General features: G+C 42.3%; 2 protein-coding genes across 7 annotated transcripts in view; one reads left to right on the top strand and one right to left on the bottom strand.

Annotated features, from left to right (window-relative positions):
- Positions 1 to 5239, bottom strand: part of lcmt1 (leucine carboxyl methyltransferase 1) — an 83870-nt gene extending 78631 nt beyond the window's left edge. Inside the window, exon 1 of the mRNA XM_068056005.1 lies at positions 4990 to 5239. The gene's annotated coding sequence lies outside the window, so the exon portion shown is untranslated. The remainder of the gene's footprint in view (positions 1 to 4989) is intronic.
- A 59-nt stretch (positions 5240 to 5298) lies between these two features.
- LOC137383323 (rho GTPase-activating protein 17-like) overlaps positions 5299 to 17861 on the top strand; it is a 207832-nt gene continuing 195269 nt past the window's right edge. For 4 of the 6 annotated variants that reach the window (XM_068055995.1, XM_068055998.1, XM_068055996.1 and 1 more), the window contains exon 1: positions 5300 to 5709. In XM_068055995.1, the coding sequence (XP_067912096.1) occupies positions 5657 to 5709 (53 nt within the window). In that variant the 5' untranslated portion in view covers positions 5300 to 5656. Of the gene's footprint in view, positions 5710 to 17861 lie in introns of all 6 variants that reach the window. The other 2 variants (XM_068055997.1, XM_068056000.1) reach the window with 2 other exon arrangements.

The raw sequence follows: 17861 nt of genomic DNA, 5'->3' as shown, positions 1-17861 counted from the left end.
TTCATCAGAACTGGATTACTTCCAGTGCCACGTGCTAACGTGAGTAGAAATAGGAAGATGGGAGGACCAGTGCATGGCTTGAAGCATGGTGCAGGAGGGAGGGCTTCAAATTGTTGCCGCATTCGGACCAATTCTAGGGCAGAAGTGACGGGTTACACCTCAACAAGACTGGACGAATGTCATCGCAGGGAGATTCACCAGTGTGGTTGGGGAGGATTTAAACAAAGTTGGCAGGGGGAATGGGCACCAGTTTATAGAAGTAGAAAAGAGGAATAAGATGCATAATGTGAGAGTGTTGGACAGTACTAGAGAAGGTAGTAGTTCCATATTAGATAGGAGCGGACTGGGAAGGTCTATAAGGAATTCAAAGACAGGATTACAATGCATGTGTGTAAAAGCACAAAGTGTGTTGAATCAGGTCGGTGAGCTACAAGCACAAATAGCAGTATAATGTAGTGGCAATAACAGAAACGTGGCTTAAAAATGGTGAGGACTGGGCACTTAATATGCAAGGATGTAAAGTGTTCAGAAAAGATAGAGAAGGAAAAAGGGAGGTGGGGTGGCAGTACTGATTCAGGTAGGTATTGCAGTGTTGGAAAGAGAAGATGTCCTTGAGGGAGCAAGGTCAGAATCCATTTGGTTAGAGTTGAGTAACAATAAAGGTATGATCATGCTACTAGGTGTATCCCATAGGCCTCCAAATCGCGAGAGATAGAGGAGCAAATCTGCAGGGAAATCACAGAGATGTGCAAGAACTATAGAGTGGTGATATTGGGGAACTTTAATTACCCAAGTATCGATTGGGATAATTCTAGAGTAAAGGGTAAGGAGGGGGAGGAATTTCTGACATGTATTCAGGAGAACTTTTTTGATAGTATGTTCTCAGCCCAACTAGAAAGGAGGCATTGCTGGATCTGGTGCTGGGGAATGACATTTAGACTAATAATGCAGAAAAGCAAGGAACCAAGTAAGGTAGAATGTCTGCATTGGAAGAGGGCTAACTTCAATGTGATGAGGTGGGATCTAGCCAGGGTAAAATGGAACTAAAGACTGACAGAAAAAGCTATATCAGAACAATGGGTTATCTTTAAGTCTTCAGGTAAGGCTAGGTACATTCCAACAAGGGTGAAAGGTAGAGGAACCAAAAGCAGGGCTCCCTGGATGACAAGGGAGATGGAGATTGTGATTAAACAAAAGAAAAAAGGATGTATGATGCATGCCAGGTGAATTCTTCAAGTGGGAACCGGGCCATAGACAATAAGTTGAGAGGGGAGGTGAAGAGGAAAATAAGACTAGCATAGAGAGAACATAAGAATAGAATGGCAGTCAACATAAAAGGGAACCCAAAAATCTTCTACTGGCATGTAAATAGTAAGCGGTGGGTAGTAAGAGGTGCTGTGGATCCTGTTAGGGACAAGGAGGGTAATATATGCCTAGAGGCGTAAGCAAGGCTAAAATGCTTAAATGAGTACTTTGTATCAGTGTTTACTAAGGAAGAGGGATCTGACAAAATATTGGTAGAAGCAGAGAGAGTAGAGGCAATGGATAGGGTAGAAATTGAGGGGGGAGGTACTGAAATGGCTGGCTTTTCTTGGGATAGATAAGAAACCTAGATGCTTGCATCCTAGGTTGCTAAAGGAAATGGGGGTGGAGATAGTGGAAGGGCTTGCCATAATCTTCCCATCTTCCCTAGATATGGGGAGGTGCCAGAGGATTGGAGAGTGGCAAGTGTGACACCCTTATTCAGGAAAGGTTGTAAAGACAGTCCTAGCAACTACAGGCCAGTTAGTTTAACATCAATGGTGGGTAAAGTTTTAGAAACAATAATCGGGGGAAAAAAATCAACAGACACTTGGAAAAGTTTGAGTTAATTAAGGAGAGCAAGCATGGATTTGCAAAAGGGAGATCATGCTTGACTAATCTAATTGAATTTTTTGATGAAGTAACAGAGGTTGATGAAGGGAATGCAGTGGATGTTGTCCATATGGATTTTAAGAAAGCGTTTGATAAAGGATCAGATAAAAGGCTGGTTAACAAAATTGAGGCTCATGGAATAGGAGGGTCACTGTCCAAATGGGTAAAAAAAATTGGCTTAAGGACAGAAACCAGCGAGTTGTAAACGGTTGTTTTTCATACTGGAGGATGGTAGACAGTGGTATGCTGGGGCCACTGCATTTTTTGCTATATACTGTCTTGGTCCTGTAGTTTTTTTTTCCGGGAATGTGTGGTGTACCTTTAAGGCTTGCAAAGGATCAGTCCTACTTTAAGAACCGCAGGCCTCCGGAGTTACCAAGAAGGTGCATTTTCGTTGTCTTGGATACAGCAATTTGGAGAACTGCGATTCAAAGGGTGCATTCTTGTTACCATGGATATAGCCACTTGGAGTGAGTATCAAGTGATACATTTGTTACAGTTCAATTTTTAACTTTTTAAGTTGAAGACAGTCTGTTCTAACAGGGAACACAAACAGACAGCTGCTGTTAGCTGTTGAAAAAACAGCTCTCAACCATTTAAATTGAAGGAAGAGAATTTTAGTCTGTTCAGTTATTATCTCTCAAAATTCAAAAAAAAAAGTCAAGCCAAAACAGAGATCTCTGATAATTTAAACTGAAGGAAGGGAAGTTAGACTGTGACAATCTTTTATCCCTCAAAAACTCAAGTCAGATTGATTCTATTGAAAGTGTTTGCAAGTTGTTAATTGTTGAAAAGGAGAAGGAAAGCATCACTTACTGTTGGAATTAGACTACGGACTGTTCTACTGTGGAAGAACCTTTTTCCCCCATTGGACGGCTGTGAGGACTTCAAGCAAAATAGGACTGTAAATTTGCAAGGACTCTAATTTTTTCTATTTTAAATGTTTATCTTCATAGTGTTTAAGAATTTAGTTCTTCTAATTAAAGAGTTAATTTGTTGATTTAAAGACACCTGGTTTGGTTAGCCTCATTCGGGGGTTAATAGCTGGTACAATTTGACTGGGTCTTTTTTTAAGTTGGAAAGTTTAAAAATGATATGTTAGGCGATTTGTGGAGCGATGGGATTGAATTAACAATGCGTTTCTCCCACCACAATCAGAATTGTATATTTTGATTGGGGGCTTTGACTGGAGCAGCCAGTCATAACAATACAAATGAGTTGGATCTTGGAATACAGAGTAGAATTTCAAAATTTGCTGATGACACCAACTTGGAGGTGTGACAAACAGGATGATATGAACCACCTGCACCAGGACATGAATAGGCTAGCAGAATGGGCAGACAGGTGGCAGATGGAATTTAATACTGACAGCTGTGAGGTGATGCATTTTGGCAGAAGGAATAGGGAGAGCCAATATATGGGGAAGACAGTGCCGCAGTGGTCATGTCACGACTAGTAATCCAGAGGCCCAGGCTAATGCCCTGGGGACATTGGTTCAAATGCTGCCATGGCAGCTGGTGGAATTTAAATTCATTAATTAATACAAGTCTGTAATTTACAGCTTTTCTCAGTAATGGTGCCATGAAACTATCACAATTGTCATAAAAAAACAATCTGGTTCACTAATATTCTTTAGGGAAGGAAATCTGCTCTCCTTACCTGGTCTGGCCTACATGTGACTCCAGATCCACAGCAATGTGGTTGCCTCTTTAACTGCCCTCTGAAATGGCCGAGCAGACCACTCAATTCAAGGGTAATTAGGGATGGGCAACAAATGCTGGCCTGCCAGCAATGTCCACATCCCATGAAAGAATAAAAAAATATATACTTAATGGCCCAGTTCTAATGAGCGTGCAGGAACAGAGGCACTTGGGGGTGCATGTGTATCGATCTTTAAAGGTGGCAGGACATATTGAGAGTGGTTAGCAAAGCATTTTGTATCTTGGGCTTCATAAACAGAGGCATTGAGTACAAAAGCAGGGAAGTTATGCTGAACCTTTATAAAGCTTTGGTTAGGACCCAACTGGAGTATTGCATCCAGTTCTGGTCACCACACTTTCGGAAAGACGTGAGGTTCCTGGAGAGGGTGCAGAGCAGATTTACCAGAATGGGGGATTTTAGTTAAAAGGTTAGGTTGTTAAAGCTGGGATTGTTCTGCTTAGAGAAAAGGAGATTGAGGGGAGATTTAATAGAGGTGTACAAGATTATGACAGGCATAGATAAGCTAGACAAGGAAAAACTGTTCCCATTAACTGATGCTAAAAGGACTAGGGCACACAGATTGAAGGTTTTGGGCAAGAGATGCAAGGGGAATGTGAGGAAGAACTTTTTAACACAGAAGGTGGTAATGACCTGGAACTTGCTGCCCGCAAGGGTGGTGAAAGGGGAGACAAACAATGATTTCAAAAGGAAATTGGATGGCCATGTAGGAAATAAACTTGTAGGGTTAGGGGATCGAGCCAGGAAGTGGGACTGATTGGATTGCTCCACGGAGAACCGGCATGGACTCGATTGGCTGAATGGCCTCCCTCTGTGCTGTAAATGAAAAATCCTCCCTTGGGATACTTGGCTAGGAATATCCTGTATGTTACGGTGGACTGTAATGTAAACAGTGAAACGTGCATTTTTCTATTAAATCAAATCAGTAACTTTTAGCATTCATTTTGCTTGTATTATCACTAATCTCCCAAACTCCTATTACAGTATACATTCTTCTTTGATGTGTTCTAATGGTTGAATCGGTGACGTCAGGGTGATCTTGTCGATAAGTTATTGCTGCACAGGAATGAAAAGTTAAAATAAAACGTAAAGGAATGCTCAAACAGCCATAAGAAACAAAAAAAGCACTCCAGCAATTGGAGCATTTAATTGGTCAGGGGCAGTACAAAAGATGTATTTCGGCTTATAATAAAACACACTTCTTAGATGACTCCCCATTTTCACTCTTACGCACCATTAGGGATCACCCATAATTGTACTCCGTTTCGCAAGTACAGATTTGACTTCATTTTTTAAAATGAATATTAAAAGAAGAAAATTATATACACATTTACACACATACATTCGGAACATTACCTGATCTCCATTCTGTATACTTGTGTGAAAATGTTGGCACCTATAGGTGAACTCTTAACTCTTTAGTAGAATATATGTCATGAATAGTCTAAGGACTTTGATCTCCAGTGCAAAACCTTGAATTCAAAGCGAACGATTCCTCCTGCCGTAAAATAAAAGCAAAATACTGCGGATGCTGGAAATCTGAAATAAAAACAAGAAATGCTGGAACCACTCAGCAGGTCTGGCAGCATCTGTGAAAAGAGAAGCAGAGTTAACGTTTCGGGTCAGTGACCCTTCATCGCAGTGATCCCTCCTGCCGCCTTGCTTTGAGGTTGTTTGCCCGCCCCCTCGATAACGGAAGTGGGATGTAGAGGGACTTCCGGCTGGCCCTCAGTTGGGTGGCAGTGTATGCTGATTGCGAACTGAGGAGTAAAGAGTGTCGAGAGAGGAGCCACAGAGTTACAGTGCATCCCACTGGGGAGGGAGAAGACGCCGAAAGTTGCTGACGATTCGACAGACGAGCGGAGCCCGAGTTGGAGTCTTCGGATTGACTTACCGGCGAGAGCTCGAGTAGCCGCGCACTGACAGTCCCACAACTATGATGCGCACGGTGGCCTGGGGCTGCAAGACACACGCTCACTAAATTCACAAGACGAAACTTAAAAGGAACCTACCAGGAGAAACAATGAAGAAGCAGTTTAATCGGATGCGGCAGCTCGCTAACCAGACTGTCGGCAGGCAAGTACCGTACCTGGAACTCCCAAGAGGAGGGAGTAAGTTTTGGCGGTTCGCTGGAGTGGTGGGTGGGTGGGAGGGGGTGAGATTGACTGTCTGGTCTCATGGGAGTTACACCTACAACTTTCAGCTGGCTTGTTCCGTCGATCTTCACTGTGTTTTGGGAACTGATCGGTATTCAGCTCGGTTGCACCAAAGTGGCCTCGGTCCATCAGTTTCAGTCTTATCTCAAGAGTTCAAAGTTTCCTTCCGGAGGGTGGGGGCACATGGCTTCAGCTGGAACTTTGGGCTTTTAAAAATGATGTTTATCTGCGTTAGCGTCTCCATTGATTATGTTGTGGCTTTATGTAAAGTAGTGAGGTGACGGCAATAAGTGTTAGATAACTATTATTGTTTCGGGAACTTTCAATGCAAATCATGTTATTAAGTAAAGTAGCTGGTTTGCCACTGGTATATAGCGAGGCCCTGTTGTCTTTGTTGAGGTGATATGTCTACTAACTAAAGCTGTCACAAGTGTTGACCAGAGTAGGTTACTGAGAACCCTTCAGATGCGAATGTGCACAAAGCAAGGACACGAGTTCGACAACATTGCAAAACTATATTGTAGAAAGGGGCGGAAGTGACCTCGGGACTGGGTTTATGTCTAGTGGCTCGTGTTGTGTCGCATAGTGTGAGCGAGTGGTTTAAACATCTATCTCCAATTTCTTTGGATGCTGAAATGATGGTACTTTGGAATTAAACATACAGCACTTATTGTGGTCAATTAAAGCGCTGACTCATCCCGAGTTGAAGAAGTGATTCACGGACCCCTCATGCATAGTTCAGCGCCTGGACAGTCGACTATATTCCTTTAGCCCCCACCCTCTCCCTGCACCAGATTCTTCCTCATTTGTCCAGTCCTAGTTCTGACGCCTTAAAGCGACCAAGCCAGCGTTGGATGCCTCCCTACTTGCCAAATTAATAATCTGGGACAGGGTTGTCTGAAGCCCCTGCCTCAGCTCTTTCCGCTGGTCATCGATTTTGTTCGGTTTCGTTAACAATTGAGAGTAAACACCGCCCTCTTTAATCTAAAGAAATCCGACGATTCCTTTTAGATAACTTGGGGGAATTTCGTTGTGATCTCTGATTTTTCTGTATGATGAATTTCTCAATAGTGCCTATTTCATTGCTGTTAGTAGTGGAATGCAAATTGATGATGATTACTTCTATAATAAAATAAAAGCAAAATACTGCAGATGCTGGAAATCTGATGAAGGGTCACTGACCTGAAACATTAACTCTGCTCCCCTCTCCACAGATGCTGTCAGTCCTGCTGAGTATTTCCAGCATTTCTTATTTTTACTTCTATAATACACTGCAACTTATATAGTGCTTTTAATGTAATAAAATGTCCCAATACACTAAACAGGAGCATTATAAAAAAAAAGACACCTAACTACATGAGATATTGGGTCAGATGACCCAAAAGCTTGGTCAAAAGAGGTAGGTTTTAAGCAGCACCTTAAAGGAGGAAAGTGAGGTAGAGAGGCAGAAAGGTATTCCAGAGCTTAGGGCCTAAACAACTGAAAGCGCAGCCACCAATGGCAGAGCGATTAAAATTGGGGTGCTCAAACGGTCAGAATTAGAGGAGCGCAGATATCTTTAAGGGTTCTGGGACTGGAGGAGATTATGGAGATCGGGAGGGGTGAGGATGGGAGGGATTGGAAAACAAGAATGCGAACTTTAAACTCACCTGTGTTGTTTGACCAGGCGACAATGTAGGTCAGCGAGCACAAGGTGATAGGGGAACAGGACTTGGTGCGTGTTAAGACACTTGCAACAGAGTTTTAGTTGACCTCAATTTTACTGAGGGTAGAGTGTGGAAGAGCAGCTAGGAGTGCATTGGCATAGTCAAATCTAGAGGTAACCAAGACATGAATAAGGGTTTCAGCAGCAGATGAGCTGAGACGGGCAAAGTCCGATGATGTAACAGATGTAGAAGTAGGTGGACTTGGTGATGGTGCATATAGGTGGTCGGAAACTCATCTTTGGGTCAAATGTGACACCAAGGTTGTGAACATGCTGGCTTAATTTCAGGCTGTTGCCAGGGAGAGGGATGGAACCAGTAGCTAGGGAACAGAGTTTGGAGAGGGAACTCAATGACGGCTTCAGTCTTCCCAATATTTATTTGGAGAAAATTTCTGCTCATCCAGTATTGGATGTCAGATAAGCAGTTTGATAATTTAGCAACAGTGGAGGAGTTGAGGGAGGTGGTGGTGTGATAGAGCTAGCTATCATCAGCTTCCATGTGAAAAGCTGTGCTTTTGGATGATGTCGCTGAGGGTCAGCATGTAGATGAGACACGGGAGGTTCCAAGGATAGATGTTTGGGGGACAGGAAGAGAAGCCATTACAAGTGATTCTCTGGTACCAGTTAGACACATAAGAATGGAATCATGTGAGAGCAGTCCCAGCTAGACAACAGTGCATAGGTGTTGGTGGAGGATGGTGTGGTCAACTGTGTCAAAGGCTGCAGACAGCTTGAAGGACGAGGAGGGAACGTTTACCTTTGTCACAGTCACATAGGCTGTCATTTGTGACTTTGATAAAAAAAAAACTGTTTCAATATTGTGGCGGGGCAGGAACCTGATTGGAGGGAAGCAAAAGTGAAGTTCCGGAAAAGATGGGTTTGGGATGCAACAATATGTTCAAGGACTTGGGAAGAAAGGGAGGTTGGAGATGGAATAGTAGCTTGCAAGGATAATGGGGTCATGTTTTTTTGAGGAGAGGAGTGATGGCAGATTTAAAGGAGAGAAGGACAACACCTGAAGAGAGAGAACTTTTAATAATATTGGCTAATCTGGGGACCAGGAGGGGAAGTTGGGCAATCAGCAGTTTAGTGTGAATAAGATCGAGAGAGCAGGAGGTGGATCTCCTGAATAAGATGAGCTCAAAGAAGGCATAAGGGGAAATGGGAGAGAAACTAGAGAAAGATACGAGTTCAGGGCTAGGGTAGGGTGGAGCATTGGAAGAAGTTTGACCACATGGGCTGGTGGAAGGGAGGGACATGGGAGAGGCAGCTGATCGGATGGTCTTGATCTCAGTGACAAAGAAGACATGAGTTCTTAGCACTTATTGTTGGAGTTGAGGGTCGAGAAGACAGTACTTCTGTTCTTCGGTAACTTCTGGTTTATGCAACTGAAGAATGAAAATAAAAGAGAAATTGGAAATTGATTTTTTTTTAAATGGAAATGCTGGAAATACATCATGTTGTTTGGTGCCTGTGAAGAAAAGACTGAATGTGACTGAGTAATTTTCAGAACAGGAAATTGAAATGCATCACTGGCTCTGTTGTCTCTAGTTCTGACATGGTCATATTGTTGTGTTAAGGGGAGGAGAAATAACAGCTTAATCAGAGTTACAAATTGTCAAAATTGAGTGTGTCTGATAAATTGAGTGACGTTCAAATGCCTTAAGTGTCATATGAACCTAAGATTATGTTGGATATATTTTAATATGTTTTACTGGAACATTATATTGTTTCAGAGAATCTGCTTGTGTAGATAACTGGTTCGTAGGAAGTGCCTGTGGAGGAAACACAAGTCAATGGAAGAAAATCTGCTCATTATGGTGTGCTTCCACGTCAATTTTGCACATTCTAGTCTCTGTTTGTCTCAGGTGGATTGTTCCTATGATAACCATGGGTTGTGTGTTGGATGGGTAGTTCAAGTCTCAGTAATTTGAGACCAAATCTTGTGTTGGCAGTCATTATTTTTTCAGGATTGTCCTGATTAGTAACAGCAAAGCTGTTTTTAAAAAAAAAACACATAATGGGTGCTTCGTAAGGGATGCAAAATGTTAACAAAGTGACTCCTAACAACATGTCCAGTACCCCGACGTCATCAGAGCGCTCCCAGCTGCGCACATTCGCAGAAAGGTCTCTTGCTGTCAGTAAGGTGCTACGCTTGTGCAGCCTATGTTCTTGCCAGGACTAATTTGCGCATGCGTACTGGAATGTCGCCCTCTTCCACTCCCTCTTCAGTCTCTGCCACAAACTCCACCTTTGCATCAGTTCCATCCCCCTCCTTGGCCACCATTTCAGGCTGAACCAGTCATTTACAGCCTTGTTAACCTTGAGCAGAGCTTTCAAACCCCATATCCTGTCATCACAAAGACTGCCTACTTTGCCTTTAACATCACCTATGTCTGCTTCTACCTTAGCCCATCTGGTGCTGAAGTTCTCATCCATGCCGTTGCACCTCCTAACTCAACTATTCTGATGTTGCAGGCGATTGACTGAGATAAATGTTATAAAAATGTCAAGTAACAACAACTTGCAAATACAGTGCCTTTAATGTAATAAAACCTTCCAAGGCGCTTCACAGGAGCATTATTAGCTAGAATTTCCTGTTCATCAAGCTTCTCTCTCTCATACTGCATGCCCCACTTAAAAGAAAATTATAAAGAAGCAAATCAAAAACTCAAACACTCTTTCAGATTTTGGATGTCTTTTATTGGCTTCTCTATGAACTCATCCAGTGTATACTTAATACAGCCTCTTAAATTGACTTCTGTATGAGCCCAATGTTTACTTAACATTAGTTAAAAGGACACAGCCACACTTTACATACTATAATGTTCTGATCTCATTAACCGGTTTATCTTATCTACTTTGTGTAGTGCTACAGAGGATTTTAAATATGTTAAAGGTCTTGTGTATAGCACACACTTCCTTTAAGTGCCACTTACTTCCTTTAACACTTTCCTGATCACAATTTGATGATTGCCTGATTTGCTGTTATTTTACTTTGAGCTAGAGTTAGGATATGTGCAAATCAAAAATGTCTAGAATACTACCATTGAATAACTACAAAGGGTTTGTTGAAAGGAATCAATCTTGAATGACTAATCAGGAGAATTTACCAGTGAAAGAAATGAAAAGGTGAAGCCAAGCAATTTTAAAAATAAAATCTCCTTTTTTTCCTTGCCTGAAATTTCAAATTTTAAACACAATAGAAACCTCAGAAAATTATGTATTTCACTATCATATATCTTATTCAATGAATTGTCTTCTGTCTTTTAATACCTCGGTTAAAGTTTTTGCCTCAAGGTTGCAGCCTCAGCTTTGACTAGATATTATCCCCACAAAAAGGGATGGATAATGCCTGACAATTTAATACTGGTGGTGGGGAAGCTTTTAGAAACAGTAATCTGGGAAAAAATTAACAGCCACTTGGACATGCATGAACTAATAAAGGAGAACCAGCACAAATTAGGGCAAATTGTGTTTAACTAACTTGACTTAGTTTTTGATGAGGTAACCAGAGGTTGGTGAGGGTAATGCAGTTAATGTTGTGTATATGGACTTTTAAAAGATACTTGATAAAAGTACCACATATTATGTTTCAATTTTGCTAACAATCCTTTTGGCTAAAGGTGCAGTAGCAGCATGGATACAAAATTGACTAAGGGATTGATGGCAAGGTGTTGTGAAAGGCTGTTTTTTTGGACTGGAGGGAACTATACAATGGAGTTCCCTGGGGTTTAGTACTAGGATCACTACTATTTTGATGTGCATTAATAACATGGACTTGGGGGTATAGGGCACAATTTCAAAATTTGCAGATGACACAAAACTTGGAAATGTAGTAAATAGTGAGGAAGATAGTAATAGACATCAAGAGGACATAGACAATCCGGTGAAGTGGGTGGATGCATGGCAGATGAAATTCAATGCAGAACAATGTGGGTGATAAATTTTGGTAGGAAGAATAGGGAGAGACAATATAAGCTAAATGGTATAATTTTAAAGGGGTGCAAAGAAAGAGAGAGAGAGAGACCCCTAGGGGTATTTGTGCATAATCTTTAAAGGTGGCAGGCCAGGTTAAACAAAGCAGTTAAAGCATGTGGCATCCTGAGCTTTATAAATAGAGGCATAGAATTCAAAAGCCAAGAAGTTATACTAAACCTACATAAAGCACTAGTTTGGTCCCAGCTGGAGTATTATGCCCAATTCTGACACCATTTTAGGAAGGACATGAAGACTTTGGAGAGGGTACAGAACAGATTTACTGGAATGATTCAAGGGTTGAACAATTAGTTCGGTGGATAAACTGAAGAAGCTTAGAGCAGAGAAGGCTAAGGGGAGATTTGAGAGAGGTGTTTAAAATCATAAATGGTTCAGATGAATGAAATAGAGAAATTCTTTTCAATGTTTGAAGGGTTGGTAACTAGAGGGCACAGATTTAAGGTGATTGTCAAAAGAACCAGAGGCAACATGAGGAAAAATTCTTTTTATGTTAAAATTGATTAGGATTTGGAATACATCGCCTGTTGGGGTGGTGGATGCAGATTCAGCAGTAGCTTTTGTTATGGACAGATAGGAAATGATAGGGATGGTTTCCCTTTCTGTCTCTTCTCAACTGACAGACAGCATGTTTATTAGAAATGTATTTTAATCCCTGAGCATTTTAGTGGTCAACAAACAGACAAATGATGGGTTTTCTTCTAGGCTTAAAGAAAGATAAATGTTTATTAAACAGCCCCCGAAAATCTTTGCAACTTCACCCATGCTCTGTCTCGCACACACGCACACAAGAAAAGATAGAGATTCAAAGATAACGTGCATTTAGGTCCAATGGTTTTTAAAAGAGTTCACTGAAAATCTTGTGTTCTTCCCCGGGAGTGTGGGGGGTGGGGGGGTTGTGGGGGGTAGGTGAAGATTTAAAAACATTGCAGGTATGTTTTTCCTTTCTCCTGGTTCAGTGAAGCCAAAAATAGGAAAGTTTCAGGAGGGGTAATCGTGGTTGCAGACTTTGTTTTGTTGTATCTCAGTCATAGTTCAATGTTGAAAAACCTGGTACAATTTCTCAAAGCCGCTTCCCATCTCTGCCTACAGATAGTTTAAAGATGGTGTTTTAGGCAGGGTCCTCCTCCTTCAGCTAGAGCAAATGGAATCTCTCTCGCTGGCTCTGCCTTTGTCTGCCCAGCATATACTTTTATTCGGCTCCTTATCAGACCCCTGGTTTCTGTTATGTGACCATGATTTCTCTTTATCATTGTCCTCATAAATGGTGTCTGATGGTGGGGCCGTTGTTAGACAGTGAGGTTTGGGTGTCACCCATCTTCATTCCATTTTGATAAAAGTGGAGTTTTTTCACACCCATTCATTTGTGTTTAAATTTGGAGACGCCATGTCTTCCATGCCATTGTTAACCCAATTTGTTGGAGAGGTAGCAATTAACACAGAATGAACCATTTACATTTTGCTGCCTTCTCCAAGAGTGGTCCAGACATGAAGATTGACTCAGGGTTCTTGTATTTTCCATGTGTATAGGCAGTATAGGATAAGATCACCTGACCTCTCGACTCCATCTTGTTTTTCAGGAAAAATGCCCATTTTGGGTTTGTTTTATAAGTTCATTATATAGTTTATAATTTCTGCATTCATGAGCATGACACCTTCAAAATGGAATTGGATGAATAGTTGAAGGAGAAAAATTTGCAGGGATGTCGGGAAACATCGGGGTAATGGGACTAACTGGATTGCTCTTTGAAAGAACTGGTGCTGACTCGATGAGCTGAATGGCCATCTTCTGTGCTGTACTGTTATGATTCTATACCAGTTGAGGGGTGCTGCCAGTCACATTTGTGGATACTCAGCATGTGCATTTTGCAGAAGTTCCCATCATGCTCTGAGTTGAAGCGGAAGGGTGTTAATTTTAATTGAGCACTTGTGAAGTTGTTTGCAACTGCCCTTCAATATTTACACTCTTCCAAAAACAAACGAATTCCTTCCTAATTATGTGCTGTTCTCTAAATGTTCACTTTCACTGGCCACCAACTTGATTCTGCCACCCAATACTTTCTTTCCCCCTTGTTTAGTCACTACCATCTGCCTCTTCAATATGCTTTCCTTGACCCCTGTTTCTGTTGTTCCCTCAATTCTTCGATACTTTCATCTTTCAGTTATTCACTGTTCTTCACAAACAACTCATTACTCCCCACAATTCCTGACCCAAACAACATTTAAATTCTATAACCATTCTTACCAGCATTTTCCACTTATTCTCAGTTAAACTCTGATTAACATCTTTGCTTAGTTAACAATTAATGGCTTTGAAGGAATACATAGTTCCTCCTTACAGCATCTGTGGTCTCCCTGCATGGAACAATTTTAGCATTGAAACTTCATTGTACTGTTGTCATAGCAAGCTAATGATCAATGCCCTATTTCACAATTATTACTTTTATTGGGAAATTGGCAATGCATTTTCACTGCATACATGGATATTGGACTGTGTCATCAATGTCAGAAAAAACAACCTGTTTCTCCTGTCACTGCTATTGTGGGTATTTTTGGTGTTGATGCCTGACTAGACAATGGTATATTAACCTAACTGGGATATAAAAGTGTTGCTTATAAAGGTTACTGGAGTTCACTGTTTTAACCAGCATGTGTGATGCTATTTGCTTCAGCTGTTACCAAGTTCAGTTATTAAATGTGCAGGTCAGTAGCCAGCAGTAAAAACTTCCTAGGATACAATTTTATGGTACCTCTTTCCACCTGCACCATTTAGTTAAATCCTGGGCACTCTGCCAACCCCATGGTTGCAGTGCTCTGTGTCATTGTTTACTTCAATAACCTGTTTCTCTGGGGTGGTTTCCACTTAAAGCATTTCAAAGTTAAAAGGGCATGGGAGCAAGGAAATGCTCTATAAGAGGTGTCGGCCATATAGCCCCTTGAGCCTGCTCTGCCATTCAATATCATAGTTGATCTGATCTTGGCTCAACTCCACTTTCCTGCCTTTTCCCCATAACCCTTGGCTCCCTTTATAGTTGAAAAATATGCCAATCTCAACTTTAAATATATTCAAAGACTCAGCCTCCACAGCTCTCTTGGATCGAGAATTCCAAAGAATCACAACCCTCTGAGAAGAAATTCCTCCCCGTCTCCATTTAAAATGGGCGACCCCTTATTCTGAAACTGTGCCCCTTAGTTCTAGATTTTGCCACGAGGGGAAATATCCTCTTAGCATCCACCCTGTCAAGCCCCCTCAGAATTTTATATGTTTCAATTAGATCACCTCTCTTCAAAACTCCAATGAGCATAAACCCAACCTGCTCAACCTTTCCTCATTAGATAACCCCTTCATCCCAGAAATCAACCTGGTGAACCTTCTCTGAACAGCCTCCATTGCAGGTATATCCCTCCTTAAATAATGACACCAAAACTGTATGCAATACTCTAGATGTGGTCTCACCAATGCCCTGTACAGCTATGGCAAGACTTAACTACTTTTTATATTCCATCCTGTTTGTGATAAAGGTCAACATTCCTTCTTGGTTACCGTACGTGCATGTTAACTTTTTGTTTCATATACAAGGGCACCCAGATCCCTCTGTACCAAAGAATCCTGTAGTCTGAATTTAAATATTTTGCTTTTCTATTCTTCCTATTCAAGTGGATAACCTTGAATTTTCCCTCATTTTACTCCATCTTCTAAATATTTGCCCACTCACTTTATCTATATCCCCTTGCAGACTCTTTGGGCAGGATTTTACCACAGACTTCGGGACCCCAATGTCGGGATGAAATGGGGGTCCCAAGCCTGCACATGCCGGCAGCGGGAATGGCTCAGCAAACCTCCCGGAGGCGGCCTCCCAATTGGCCACCTGCAGACTCGCTGTCAAATTAAGGACAATGGACGGGTTGTAGAAGCTGCTGGCTCAATCGGAGAGCCGGAAGCTATAGCGCCTCAGCAGCCCCACGGGGAGAGGTGGGTGCTGCTGAGGCAGGTTGGAGATTGAGAGGGCGTCTCAACGTGGTGCCCTCGGAGGGGTATGCTTAAAATAAAAATTCAGAGATGCCAAGCAGTTCAGCCCCCACCCCGAACGGCTTGTTGGGGCTATGGGGGCGGCTTTCCCTGCCCATGGGCTCCTCTTTGGACTATGGAGCCTCCAGCTCCAATGCCCCTCCCCTCACCTGCGAGGCTGCAACAAGGAGGCATACTCCATGAAGCTGGTGGCCTCTCCACACGGAGTGGGCTGCTCCACTGCTGAAAAAATGCTGGGGGTCAGAAAAATTACCCTTAATAGTGCCTTTAAATACACTGCCCACTTCCGTTTGGTGGGAGTTGATCCGCAGCTGGTCCCAACACTGGGAAACGTCCCAGGTGGCGGGACTGTTTCGGGGAACTTTCCCGACGTGGCTGCCTGCTATCCCACCCAGCGCCCGCCCCTCTTCCCCACCCCACCCTGTCGCCTCCCAGCCCTGGGGCCGGGAATATCCTGCCTTTTGTGTCCTCGTGGCCATTTTCTTTCCCACTTATCTTTGTATCATCACCTGTCCTCCTATTTCCAAATGCGGCTTGGTTAAATATTGTTTGCTAATGCTCCTGTGAAGCACCTTGGGACATTTTACGACATTAACAGCACTATTTAAATGTAAATTGTTATTAATGGCATGGCTTAATTCAAACCCTCATCTCAAAGGTGAAAGGTTCCAGTGTTCTACCTACTATGCTATTCTATTTTCCTCATCTCCGCTCCGATATGGAAAATGTTAAGTATGGAGCTTCCGCTGCTTGAGCGTGTTTAAGTGTTAGGGAGCAAAGCACCTTTTCCTGTGGCATGCTTTCTGGTAACTGGTAGCTGTTGTGATAAGGGAATGGTATTTCCTTTAATAGGGGACACTGTTGGCGCAAGGGTGCTCCCTTTATTCTGTGTATTAATGGGTTGTCATAATGGCACAGAAAGAGGCCCTTCGGCCCATCTATTCCATGCTGGCTCTTTGCAGAACAATCTAGTCAGTCCCGTTGCCCTGCTCTATCTCCATAGCCCTGCAAGTTTATTTCCCTTCAGTGCCCATCCAATTTCCTTTTTAAATCATTCTCCGTCTCTGCTTCCACCACCCTCATAGGCAGTGAATTCCAGGTAATTACCACTCGCTCTGTAAGAAAAAACGTTATTCCTCACATCTGCCCTGCATCTCTTTCCCAAAAACCTAAATCTGTGTCTCCTAGTCCTTATAGGGTTGTGATGGAAAATGTTATTTTCAAGCAGTCTGTTTAGATCAAGTTTGAAATAAACTTTGTTGTAAAAATTGGCACAGAATGTAATACAGCTTCATATAGTAGTCAGCATAAAATCACATGGCTCTGTCCAGATTTTACTTTGTGTTAGCACTTTCTATGGTGGCTGTACAGGAATAATTGGCCCAGTTTTTTTTTTAAAAAAGTAACTGATAGGCAGCTATTGTATTTTAGCCATAAATGTATGTACATTACAATATCTGTGTGTATTTATACAATCTAAGTTTTTTTTCATTTAAGATTCCATAAGCTTTTGCACTCCATCACTGATTAGCACAATGAAAGCTGCCATGGTTGTGATTTATAGCAAAATCACTATTGGTATGGGCAGGAATGTCAGTAAGGGAAATTGGAAAGGTCTGAGGTTTGCTTCTCATCCACTGGAGTAAGCATACTGTTGTAATGCTCTATTCTCCGATTCACTGGAAGGAGTGAGCACTGTGCCTGAACTGACTGCAGCAGTGGTTGCTGTCCTCTTGAAGTGCTGTTGTGCAATCTGAGTGGGTCCTGTGGGTTAAAGGGTTAATCTGAAGCTCAGAAAAGCATTATCTATCTATTGTTATGCTCCTTGTATTTGGTTTGATCTTGTACAGTGCTGGATCACCTTGAGGTAAAATGTTCTCCATTCATTTAACTCTAAACAGAAGTTCCACAGTGCTTTGGATTTGATGTGTGATGTGCCTCAGATGCTCTGCTTATTTGATTTTTAATGATCAGCAATGTGGATGCTCCTGAAATGGCCTAGCAAGCCGCTCAGTTGTATCTAACCGCTGCCAAGTCGATAAGGAATGAAACCGGACGGACCACCCGGCATCGACCTAGGCACCGGTAATGACAATAGCAAACCCAGCCCTGTCGACCCTGCAAAGTCCTCCTTACAAACATCTGTGGGTTTGTGCCAAAGTTGGGAGAGCTGTCCCACAGATTAGTCAAGCAACAGCCTGACGTAGTCATACTCACCAAATCATAGATTACATACAATGTCCCAGACACTACCATCACCATCCCCGGGTATGTCCTGTCCCACCGGCAGGACAGACCAAGCAGAGGTGGCAGCACATTGGTATACAGTTGGGAGGGAGTT

Source organism: Heterodontus francisci, chromosome 24 (genome assembly GCF_036365525.1).
Source record: "Heterodontus francisci isolate sHetFra1 chromosome 24, sHetFra1.hap1, whole genome shotgun sequence".
Lineage (NCBI taxonomy): Eukaryota > Metazoa > Chordata > Chondrichthyes > Heterodontiformes > Heterodontidae > Heterodontus > Heterodontus francisci.
This window is presented reverse-complemented; position numbering and strand designations above follow the sequence as displayed.